We start from the raw sequence: 12,680 nt of genomic DNA on the forward strand, positions 1-12,680 counted from the left end.
AAATAATTTATTGCGAAAAAGTAATTATAAATCTCGAATCTATAGTACACTTTTTTCGTCTGAAGCTGCGTTGGACAACGGTCGTTTCATTCGGCGTTATATTTTGTCTTCTTGCTCCGTTCTTTCAAAGTCTGTGTTGGGACGCTCACAAGCCTATCTGCCTATCTGGCATGCTAGTCGACACACATGTGAACCTGAACGTGTCTATTCGTGTCGACGACGCCTACGCATTCCTAGTCGACTCGAAAACTCTATTGGCTGAAAGAAACGCACTACGTACACGCAACAAGGCGCACCGTACATACGCGCACACTTACATATATGCGCGCGGCTACGACGTAAACTCGTCGTTGACTGGTGTAGATTAGATACGTTTTATCTTGCAGACTCTAAAGCGCGAAAGACTGACTAGAGACACGAAGGAGTGAGAGAAGGGATTAACGAAAAGGCCGTACGCTCGAGTTCAGAGTGCACATGCTGAAGAGAGGAGGATCGGTGCACGCGGAGATACAAGCGTCACTATGAGGCCGTGGATGAGCAAGTCGCTTAGCTTTGGAATTTTAGGGCTCTTTCTGGTGGCCCTCGGCAACTCCCTCTGCTTCCTATGGCCGACAATTTTTGATCAGATTCTTCGAAAAGTGAGTGGACGATGATTATTAAAATTAATTCGCGACAACATGTTTACGTATGCTTCAAATTATGGATCAAATTTAGATCAGTTTGAGGATCTGCTTTAACTACTGTCTTTTGATAAGTCGAACTCAAAACGGATTTGTGCGGATTTGTATAAGGAATATTGACATTTTAACAATCTAATCTTGCTTATCTCAGCGGCACGATACGTGGGCATCTTGTCCATATTATCGTCGAATCATAAATTTAATAAAAGAAACAGTTTTGAAAAACAGTCAGTTACAAAGTCATCCGATTATTCACACAAGATTAAGAAAATATTTGACTTAAAGACAGGAAAATAATTTAATAATTAACCCTCGAAAGCCACACCACAATCTCAGGGACTATTATTTATATTTTCTAGTGCGTATTTTTGGGTAATAATTTTTTTAAAATAAATTTTGAGATTACCATCATAATTCTCAAAATATTTCTCAAAAAATTTATGATTGATTGAAAAAAAAAAACATTACAATACGTTGATTTTTCTGAAACTGAGCAAAAAATGACTGGATTCCTCTAGACCCCAGTGTAGCTTACACGTATGCAAAAATAGTGTGACCTGCAAAGGTTAATGTAATTTATGTACAAATATATTATAAAGTTATAATAAACAGCTTTATCATTTTAACTTTTTATTTTTCTCTCGTCCACTTTTAGTTCTGAATAGATTATTTATTATTCCAAAAAAAAGTATATATAAATTGGTTGATTGACTTAATTAATTGACTTAATTAATAAAGATAAACAAATAATTCTTAATCATGTATAAGAAGCAAGATACTGTCATCCATAAATCGGTTCGTTCGTTTTAATTTTATATATATCGCAGTCTATATATAAATAGTCTCGTCTTCTTTGGCTTTTTTATCATCGGTCCACCCGATAAATATTCTAGCGTGAGACAAAGAGGGAAAAATGAACTTGTTCGGAATCTTCATTATACGGATATATATAATTGCAATACAATTCAGATACGCGCGCGAGAACGATTACTTCCGAAATTTCCTTTAGCTTAACGTAGCCGTTGAAAACGATTACGGCAAAACGGTCCCCGAAAATCTATGTAGACCAATCGTTAGTCATCACATTAAAAGCTGTTATAATCACACGTAAACATAAATACATAAATTAAAAATGGTATTCACAAGAACGAAATAATATTGACCGATTGTTCATACGTTCAAGCCGCGCTAGCGGCGTTCAATTAGCGTCGAAATAAACATCTTCCGTCAGCTCCAGATTATTCGTTTACAATTAAATTCTTGAATTCTTAAATATGTATTCTTAGCAAAACGCCGGACTCGGCGAATGTGTTGTTCCCGATTAATCATACTTATCAAGTTTTTCTCAGAAATAAATAACTTGCGCATCGCGTGTTTTTTATCCACAATCGCGGAAAATGAGAGCTCTGTGTATTAAACGCCGCCAAACATGGTGCTGCATTGCATGCAGAGCATCTCGCGTTTGCAATAAATAAGATCACTCTCGTTGAACTGATCCACATACTATGCATTTAGAGACTAGACACTTGTCTCGGCGCTGGTCCGGTGCCTGATTGGAAAAATGGCCGATTGTCCCATTAATTGATGTCTCTTTGTGTCGCGGCACGTCGTGAACGGTTCCATTTTACGCCATCGCCGCCGGCAACATCATCGCGCGCGAATAATCTCGGGTGTTGATAAAGGTAGAAGACACGTACTCTATCACCATCGTCACGTCGTCTGTCTTTGTTTTCCCTACCGAAAACTATTCACGCAACCGACACGACGCGAAGATTAACAGCTGTCGCGGATAAATTTTTATTCAAGATCGACCGCCAGCAAATCCAATTCTTATCACGTTTCTCATTACAATTTACAATTTATTAATAACTGACTAACTATAAATATCACCTTTCAATCTTGTGTCGATAAATTGATATTAATAGCAAGCTTTTGCATCACAAGTGAGTAATAAATTGAATTGTAAATTGTAGATGCATAATTATATTACAATATGTATATGAATAATTTAGCATTCTTGGATTTTTTATGCCTGCAATTCAGGGCAATGTATCGTGCAAATTGTTTTTTTTTCTCGCATTATTGTGACCGCGCGAATAGCTACGGTATAATCTGTCAACTATTACGTGTGTTCATCAACCGTAAAGCGCGATCTGAATAGCTACTTAAGTACCATTTTAAGAGAAAATTATTTTGCATTGTCGTCACCGCACTTCACTGCAATCAGCGAAACATCATCAAACTATAAAGTGACATTTGCTGTCATCGGCCGTTGTTTTTCGTTTCTGTTAAATATTTCTTTCTATCCCTAGGAATTGGCCCTCTCACCGACTTCTAAGAGTTTCCAGGTATGGAAGGACACCAGCAACATACCGCCAAGATTTATGAAAATATATTTCTTTAACTGGACCAATCCGGAGGAATTAAACCTAAAGAAACCGCAATTCACTCAAGTTGGTCCTTACTACTTTAAGTAAGTAACCTTCACCCGAATGAACGATTTTGATTATAGCCCTCAATTTATAAAATCGCAGTCACCAAAAAAAGAACGAAAAATAAGAGTGCATTTCTTTATACATCGACAAGGCCAAATTTAATTCCTCGAGCAAGATTCCACTGTTAACTTTCACTTGTATGTGTTAATTCGTTCAAAAGAAGATCAATATATTTAGATATTATTTAGGAATATTACGAGCCAATGACCGCGGAAATATATTACGAGATCATGCGATCGACATGCCACTCCAGATAAGATGAAATTACAATTGTGTATAGTAATTAATATTGTTCTGTTAATGCATCTTAATTAGATTAATTTTGCTTATAACACTGCGTTGCAAAATTAATATTTTATAAATTGCATATCTTCCTGAAGCTGAAAAAGCAACAAGTGAAACAAATGATTGTTAAACAAACAGCTGAATTTTTAACAACATTTTTCCAAATATTTATTATGTAAATCATAATCGTGTTCAAAAAATTACACAATAATTACGTAATTTGTGATCTTGACAATATTGCAAAATTACAAGCTGCAATTACTGTTGAAATCGAAATGACATTCACATAAAAAGCGCAATCAGTAAAGTTGGAATTGATAAAAAAAAAACACCCTAATTATATTATAACTGGTATGTTGATCAGTGTTATTAATAGTAAAAAAAGTATCCGCAAGTAAAAAAAAATGCATCGAAATGTGACGCATGTATTAAAAATTAGATTTTTTAATCAGACTACAAAATTACAGTGCAATAACGAATCCAATATAATGACAATGAGGAAGAAATAGTTAACCTCGTTATATTGACATCTTAATGAACAAAAAAATACCGGTCCAATCACGCGATGCGACGCGTAGGCGAACATGTATGAAGTAATTGATTAATTAATTACTTTCTTCTCGACAGTGATAACACAATGCCTTTCATGCGACTCTTCGACAAGTGCCGCTTCGCTTGTATCATGACCTTCGTTCGACTGGTTTACCTCAATATACTATTAGGCCAGTCATATTAGACATTGAATCTTCCAATTAATCTTCCCAGGTTGCAACCATCATGAATCGCTTTGATTTGAAGTGCTATAAGTGGGATTTATTTTGCTTCGCAAAATTAACGCGCAATAAAAAGTTATTAAGGATGAAAAAACGTTCAAACATACACCACACTTGTAAGAATTAAAAATTCTTTTTAATTCTTACAAGTGTGGTGTATGTTTGAACGTTTTTAACTTAAAAACTATTGGACCGAATTTGTATTAAAACTATATAAAATAGGGGTAGAATTTTCCGGGGAGTGCTATAGAGTGTATAGTTTTTCGTTATCTATTTTCTGAAAACCGATTTTTTTAATTCTTTTACCCGTAAGAATTAGAAAAATTAAAAAAATCGGTTTTCAGAAAATCGGTAACGAAAAACTACACACTCTATAGCACTCCCCGGAAAATTCTAGCCCTATTTCATGTACTTGTGGTAAAAATTCGGTCCAATAGTTTTCACGTTATTAACGTTCAAACATACACCACCCGTAAGGATTTTATATAATAGTATAGATAATAGTATAGATGTATATCGCTTAAGTCAAAATAGAGGGACGAAGGTGAAATTTACAAAGATTGCCGGACACTTAGGCATAGGAAATGTACCAATACCTGGACACGTATCTGTATCTGGATACCTTTAAAAAAATATAAATTTATGAAAATAAACGCTTGGATATTATAACTGAAGTTTCAAATTACAAGAAAAAAAATACTTTTATCTTTGATTTTAATTCGCGTTATACTTATAAATAATAAAGGTGTTCGGATATAGGTACATGTTCGGGTATTGGTACCTTTACCTTATATATCTCAAAAACCTGTGTTAAATTTGCGATCGATTGTCTGACCCGTTTCAAAGTTATTAATTTTTTAATTTCGTATGAATTTTTATGGAGATTGACAGTAGATTATCAAATATATGCATTCAGAATATAAAGAAAAATTAGAGAACAATTCTTAAAAAAATTACGGTGTATAGAGGATATACATTGGCACAGATTCTCAATAAATTTCATGATGATTCACTGACTAGTTTCTGAGAAAAGAAATAAAAACTGCAGCACTCACAGATCTTAACGTTTGATCCTAAAAACGTCGCACTGCGAGCTCAGTAACTATACATGTTTTTCACATTTTTGCTGCCGGTTTCCGATATTTACAGCCGATGTTTATATACATACGGCCTCTGATATTTCATTTGCCTTTATACCTTAAAAGTGGGTTTTTATTACATTTCAAGATTTTTTAACCTCAATACTAACCTAATCCCTTTTCTCAGTATGTCAATCATATAAAGGGTACTACCGGTCGGGCGTTCAGAGTAGCCAATAGTTAAAAGTAATATCAACAGTGAGGTGTTGCCACGTCTTCTTTGTGTTGTTTGCTCGATATTTTTTTTTTATTTTTGTATTCATCGTATTTATTTACCTTTTATAATAATATTTTATACTATTGCGTGATATTTTTGATCATATTTAACCGCTACTTTTTGTCTTTATCCAGATTATATATACAGGGTGTCTGAGACCACCGGCCCATCCCTTTTCTTTCAAAAACTAAGCATTTCCAAGCTGTTTCCATTACTGTCCCTACTCACGCTCCTTTCTAACTTATCTCTTCCTCTTTTTTCTTTTCCTTTATCCTATCTTTTTTATAGCATTCCTCTTTCCTTTTCCATAATCTATTTAACACCTTTCTTTTTTCCATTCTAAATTTGTCATCGCATATGTTCACTAATATCTCTTTGTTATTCCTACCTAGATTCTCAAACCACATATATATGCGAGTGCAATATCATACTTGTGATATTGCACTCGCATTAATGCTCTAAGTTGTCCCTACCTGTCTTGCAGAATCTACACTTCGTATCTTTTTCGTCCAGCCAATATTTATATTTGTGTCCTCTAAATTGCCGCACCTTAATTTTACCATCGCTCTAATCTCATCTCCCCGAGCAGAAATTTTGGATAGGCCCTAATGGGGACCTAATAAGCATGCCCTAACGCCTGATTAGGAGCTCATCAGGTAGTCCTTGTTAGGCCCCGATCGTAAATGTAACGTTGAGAATTAAAATTACCTGATCATGTTTTCCTTATCAGGCAAAAAAAATATTATTACTATTTTTTAACTAAATTTGTTTCTTAAGATGCAGTCTATGATTATAAATATTTTCTCGTATTTGAAAAAAACACTTACCTGGTGGGATTCGAACTCGGGACCTCTGGATCGTGAGCCAACTGCCTTACGTGGTAGACTACTTCTTAATTTAATGTAGTAAGTGTTATATAGTCTACATATGTCATAACCAGCGCAAATATATAATTTTTCAAAAATTATCTTAAGAAACAAATTCAGTTTAAAAAGAGTAATAAAATTTTGAATTGGATATATGATATAATATTCCTTAATGTCGGGTAAATGTCAGAAACCAGTGTCGGCTCATTACGAAATTTTGTGTTCGTAAATATATTTATGAAAAAAGTATATTTATATAGTTAAAACATTCGTATCAAATCCTTACACAAGAGCCTCATTAGACAAAATTAAGAAAATCTTTCTTATAGCATCCCTGATAAATAATGATCGGGACCTCATCCGGTTAGCCCTAATAATTGTTGATGTACAAACTATGATCGAAATCTTCTCACGCGAATTCGTGTCAAAAAACGCTTTTTATCACAATTTCTATTCATAATAAACACTAATTAATATTCACTTTATTTACTAGATGTTTAATATACTTTGCCACCACTTCGATAACAGATGCAGATTTACGAAATTGCAGGTTAACATATATTCAGGCTAACATTTATCAAACCCTATGAGGGAAATGATGGGGACAAGAAAATCAGGCCCGTATAACAATAACCTGAAAAATGTTTGAAAAGAGCGTCCCGTTGCGCACCGGATCAGGCACATGTCAGGAATTTCTTATTAGGGCATACCTTACTGTTTCCCGATCAGGCGCTAACCATACATCGGGCGTGCCTAATCTAATTTCTGCTCGGGTCCTGTTTTTACTTTATCCAAATTTGCTTTTAATAAATAATTAGGTGTTTTGTTTCTCGTCTCTATCTCTTTGTACCTTGTATTATACTTTGCCTCTGCTATTTTACTGTTTATTACTTGCCCTTGAATGTCCTGTTCCTTTATTCTTACTAAGCCTTCAGTATTTTTACCTTCATTATTTAATTCTTTTATTACTTCAGAGCTCCAACCATTGTTATTATAAAATTTTTCTCGTTCCAAGTTATATAAATCCTTTTTTATTTTATCCATTATGTCCTTTTCATCCCAACATGCCTTTACTAAACTTCCGTCTTTTTTTTCTCTGCCTCTTTTCTCGTACCTCATGGCTTTTATTGGCAAAAAACGGCTTTGCAATATGGTTCAATAATAATGCAAAAAAACACGTAAGTTTTAATAAAAAATAATTATTTTAGTGTAAAACAAACGTTAATTATCCGACCTGTGCGCAATATTGGATAACTTTGCACGTCAATAAAAAAATCAGCGTTTATCGTACGAAAAAAATACAAGAGTTCTTTTTTGTTGCAAATTTTGTCCACAACAAGATGCATACGATAAAATTTGTCTCAAATAAATTCTAAGGCCTGAAAACAGCGATAAACTAAGACTATTCTAAAAAATCAAAATTTTTTGCTTACATAGCTACAAACTAAAGAAAAAGGGTCTAAAAAATCGGTTACACCATGAAAAGTATTCTTTGTAGTTCTCAGATGATGTGTGATTTTTAATTTTATTTTAAATGACGGAAAAAAATCACCGGTGCAACATAAAAAAAACGATGAAATCGAGGGTTTTCGGGATCCGAGTCTCGGACTTTGACGGCGCGTGCAAGCTAAACGACTGACTTGACGATAAATGTTGATATTATTGTGGATAATTTTACGCTCTACAAAAAAGGTACGTTACCTTATCTTAGTTATAGTTAGTTACCTTATCTTGCTTAGTTTTTGAGATATTTGAGAAAAAATAAAAAAAATCGCGTTTTTTGTTGATAATATTGTTAATAACTTTTTATCGTGCGATAATTTTGCGAAGCAAAATAAATCCCATTTATAGCACCTCAAATCAAAGCGATTCATGGTGGTTGCAACCTGGGAAGATTAATTGGAAGGTAACCCCTTAAATTAGTCTAATATGACTGGCCTATAAAACCGGTTAGCGCGCGAAACACCAACTTGCATGATGGAAATGATCCGAGGTATCAAGTATCATCGGTAATTTGCATTTCGCAAGATTATACCTCATGTGCCGTTTATGAAAAAATGAAGAAAAGCTGAGTATTAAAAGATAATGTGACTGCGATAATTCCTGTAAACTGTTTCTTCAATAACAGCAATAAATTAAAACAGATACTGTAATAAAAAAAGTGGCAATCACAATTGGATCAAATGTTAAACATATAATTAAAACTTTAAATTTATGCAATTTTCGTCGATTAATAAAGAGAATTATGTGCGGTCAGCAAAATATAAAATCATGTACGTAATCTTTGGAACAACGGTCGTTAATTAAATTTCACTAATTTTTTTTAAAGCGTATAACATTAAAAAAAGAACAGAATAAAACAGAATTATCCCCTTTCAAATTCTTGTTTTACAATCCGGCTTCCGTCTCTAATCTTGTATCGGTAATATAAAGATTGCACCTTTGACAATAAGAGAGCATTAGGTATGGTCATCATCATTACATGCGTACGTCCTGTTGCGTGGCAATTGCTCTGAAAATATGTAAGTCAGATGTCTAAGCCGCGGTTGAACAAACGACTTCAGAATTCGCGACACGTACCAATGAAATATGTATCAATTAAAGTGATGTCGAAAATGCATATATTGTTTAACTTACAAAGTCAAATTTTATTTTAAGATATTGACTCGTGCATAGATGCAATCTATACAATATAACTTGCATCTATTCATGCAAGTAAATATTTTAAATAAATTCCACTTACACCACTGTGGCTTTTACCTCTTCATATAAAGAGGATTACTGGACGCTTACACTCAATTTGTATTTCATTAACGTTATCTTCTAATTCATTTACGAATAAGGCTCGGCAACTAGAAAAGAGATTTAGACTGCGCAAGACTAAATAAAGACGGAAGAAATCGTTAATGCATTTATGAATTGCAGGGAAGTAAGGAAAAAGGACTCCATCAAGTTTAATCATGAGAACAACACTGTCAGCTATAGGCAACGACGATTATGGTACTTCGATGAGAAGCAGAGCAATGGGAGTCTTAGCGACATTATTACCAATTTGGATGTCGTCGTTGCGGTAAGCTGCTTTATTGCATCTTTTGTCGCGTGCTTAGTACAATAAATTGAATTCTCAATATCAATTATAGAGGCGATAAAAGAGGTGAAAAAATAATCACGTATATTAGAGGGCATCAAGTTTATCGTAATCAAGGAATAACCGTAAAGATGTATCCAAATGTTTCTTGCTTTTTTTAAATTCCGTCCTGATTTAAAAATAGAAACACGATCGATTCAGGAAGATATAAAGATATACTCGATATTATATATATATTATTTTTTTCTTGCAGTCAGGAGTGTACGCAATTCGATACTGGAATGTCGATTCGCAGAAAGCAGTGTCCTTCCTCTTGAGGAGTATCAGACGACGGCATTACACTAGTAAAACAGTAAATGAACTGCTGTTTGCAGGCTACAGTGACAACCTGCTCACCATGAGCAAAGTTGGGCCGGTGAATGATGTTCCGCCTTTCGATCGTTTCGGCTGGTTTTACATGGTACGTTTTATAATAAGACAGAATACCCCTTTTCTTATCCTTAGCAATTTATTTTTAGCCGTCAGCAAGGTAAAAAAAAACATCGTAATGTATGCGTTTGTATAATTATTGTGCGTATAAGCATTTAATTTCGAAGATACATTACACCTATGTATTATACCGATGTTACTGCTCTGCAAAAATTATAGTAGATTAATACGAAAGGGCGTATCTCTAAACACTTTAAAAGTGGAGCTACGACTACATTGTTGAAATAACTGGCTCTCGTAGAGATAATGATAACACACGTCGCTTACATGGGAAATAAATTAATTCGCTGCTTTATCGATGCTAATAAAAAATATTAAAGAAAAACAGACAAATGCATAACTTTTCGTTGACAAGAAGTTATCAATCCGCGATACAATACATAAACATGTTCTGATATACAATAATTATTAAAAGGTTAAAATCGCTAGAAAATAATCGAAAAGAAGTGCACTATTATAATTTATTGTCATTTTGATTATGTAGAGGAACGGCAGCTACGACATGGACGGGCACTTAAATGTGGAAACGGGTGAGAATGACATCAGCCAGTTGGGAATCTTGAGAAAGTGGAACTATAGAGATACGTTGAAATTCTACAAGAGTCCTTGTAACATTATTGAAGGCAGCGCGGGAGAATTTTGGCCACCCGGCAGAACAAAAGATGAGATTACTTTGTTCAGCGTAGACGTATGCCGGTTAGTCCAAAAATACTATTAAGTTTACAGAATAGAATAAATTATGATGCGCTTTCGTCTATTTACGCGCTCACGAATAACGAATCAAACGGTATTCAATGAGAGATCAAGATTTTACTTTTAGATAGCAATCTAGTTCTACTTTGACTACTTTCATCGCCGTGTAAATAATATCATAATCAGATTTTAGATAGCATATTGTTCTGTCTAATAAACAGAATTACAGAATTTCACGAGACACATTACATATATTAGTTGTGTTTAAATATTTTTAAATCGCCACGGCGTCAGAAACGGCATAATAATCCATTTAGTGCCACATACATATCATCAACTTTCTGTTATAATATTATTCTAATAATTTTTCTAGCAGTGGTACAAAGTTTATCATCTGCACTCTTGATCTTATTTCTGGTTCTTTTTTTTATATTATTCTAGTCCATTAATCTATGAATACGAGGGAACGGTTTCTCATTTCGGCATCGAGGGTTATCGATATATCATCGATAAGAAGACTCTCGGTAACAACACGAGACGACGTTATCCTCACGAGCAGGCGAAATTTTTCGAGCCGACCACGACAACCGAGAACGTCTGCGCAGCGGAGCATTTGTCCGAGATGGGATTCAGCACGACCACCGAAAGCGTGGCTTCCGACAACGGTCGCTCGTCCGAAAAGAGCTCGGACGAGTACTCGGACGACGATCCGGATGTCATTAACTTGGGTCATTGTTTCTGCGGTGGCGATTGTACGCCGTTGGGTTTAATAAACGTGTCCGCGTGTCGTTTCGGTGCGCCGGTCTTCATAAGTCTACCTCATTTCTACAAGGCTGATCCCGTGCTTCTCGACCAAGTCGAGGGACTCAAGCCCAACGAGAAGGATCACAGCTTCTCCATCACCCTCGAACCCGTGAGTGCCGATCTAGCGAATCATATCTGGAGCGCAAACGATAAAATTCGTCGCGACAGAAATAACGGCGGGAGTCAGTTAACCCCGTTTGTTGCTGCCGAGATACTAATTTTACTATCGCCTTTCATCTGGTCTATCGAGCACGGAGGATGTGGCATTGCCCGCGATAATACGCGATAATACTATTGAGAAAGCAATCGCGTTGCGTTTATTCGCGTAGCTTCGTGTTACACATTATAGCGCTTAGGCACTTGACAAATATAGGTGTTTGCTTACAAAGTACTCTCGATATTTCAGACGACGGGAATTCCTCTAGATGTATCGGCTAGATTCCAAATTAATGTCCTTATCCAGCCATCGGAGATTGTGACGTAAGTACATGAAAGATTTCAAAAACTTGTTAAACTACAAAAAAAAATACGTAGCTTCATATCTTTACAATGATCTTATCTACAATTAATTGCACAAATAAAAGGAAAAACATGTTTGCGCAGGATGTTTAACAATGTGCCTAAGATCTACATCCCGATATTTTGGTCCGAGTTGAAGGTAGAAGTTAACGAGGAGATGGCATCAAATTTAAGTATGTTACTAGCATTTTCAATCGTGATGCTAAGTATAGGCAAAATTATGATAACTATCGGATGCTTAATCGGTGCCGTAACGTTCCTTTATTTCAAGAAGAAACAACATGTACCTCCAGCGGTACGTATACGATAAAACTCTTGGAATTCTTTTCACGGCCCGGCTAAAAGAGAAATATTTTTGTCGCAACTGACTGAAACTGATACGCGCACAATTTTACAGGATACCGCGTCGGAAAAAGCAGTAGATGAATCGCCTGACAAGAAGACGGAAATGGTGATGGATAAGACGAGTACCAATTAAGACCCCAACGTCAGAGGCGATCGCCGTTTGTACGCAAAACTCTACTGAATGTCTCTCTGCAGACAGAACTTCGTCTCTGGAATAAATGGTGTGAAGAAGTGTGCAATTGTGGAGCAAGTATTGGATAACATAATGTGTTAATATATATTATTAA

At 35.2% G+C, this 12,680-nt stretch overlaps 1 protein-coding gene across 1 annotated transcript; it reads left to right on the forward strand.

Annotated features, from left to right (window-relative positions):
- The first annotated feature begins 521 nt into the window (after positions 1–521).
- LOC112464264 (protein croquemort-like) lies at positions 522–12,680 on the forward strand. The gene is made up of 9 exons (XM_025031140.1): positions 522–638; positions 2,993–3,153; positions 9,381–9,525; positions 9,797–10,003; positions 10,517–10,728; positions 11,167–11,638; positions 11,936–12,009; positions 12,133–12,343; positions 12,446–12,680. Exons 1-9 carry the CDS (start codon positions 522–524, stop codon positions 12,524–12,526), a joined length of 1,680 nt encoding a protein of 559 aa, XP_024886908.1. The 3' UTR covers positions 12,527–12,680.

This window comes from Temnothorax curvispinosus, unplaced genomic scaffold (genome assembly GCF_003070985.1).
Source record: "Temnothorax curvispinosus isolate PA1 unplaced genomic scaffold, ASM307098v1 QBEX01014070.1, whole genome shotgun sequence".
NCBI lineage: Eukaryota > Metazoa > Arthropoda > Insecta > Hymenoptera > Formicidae > Temnothorax > Temnothorax curvispinosus.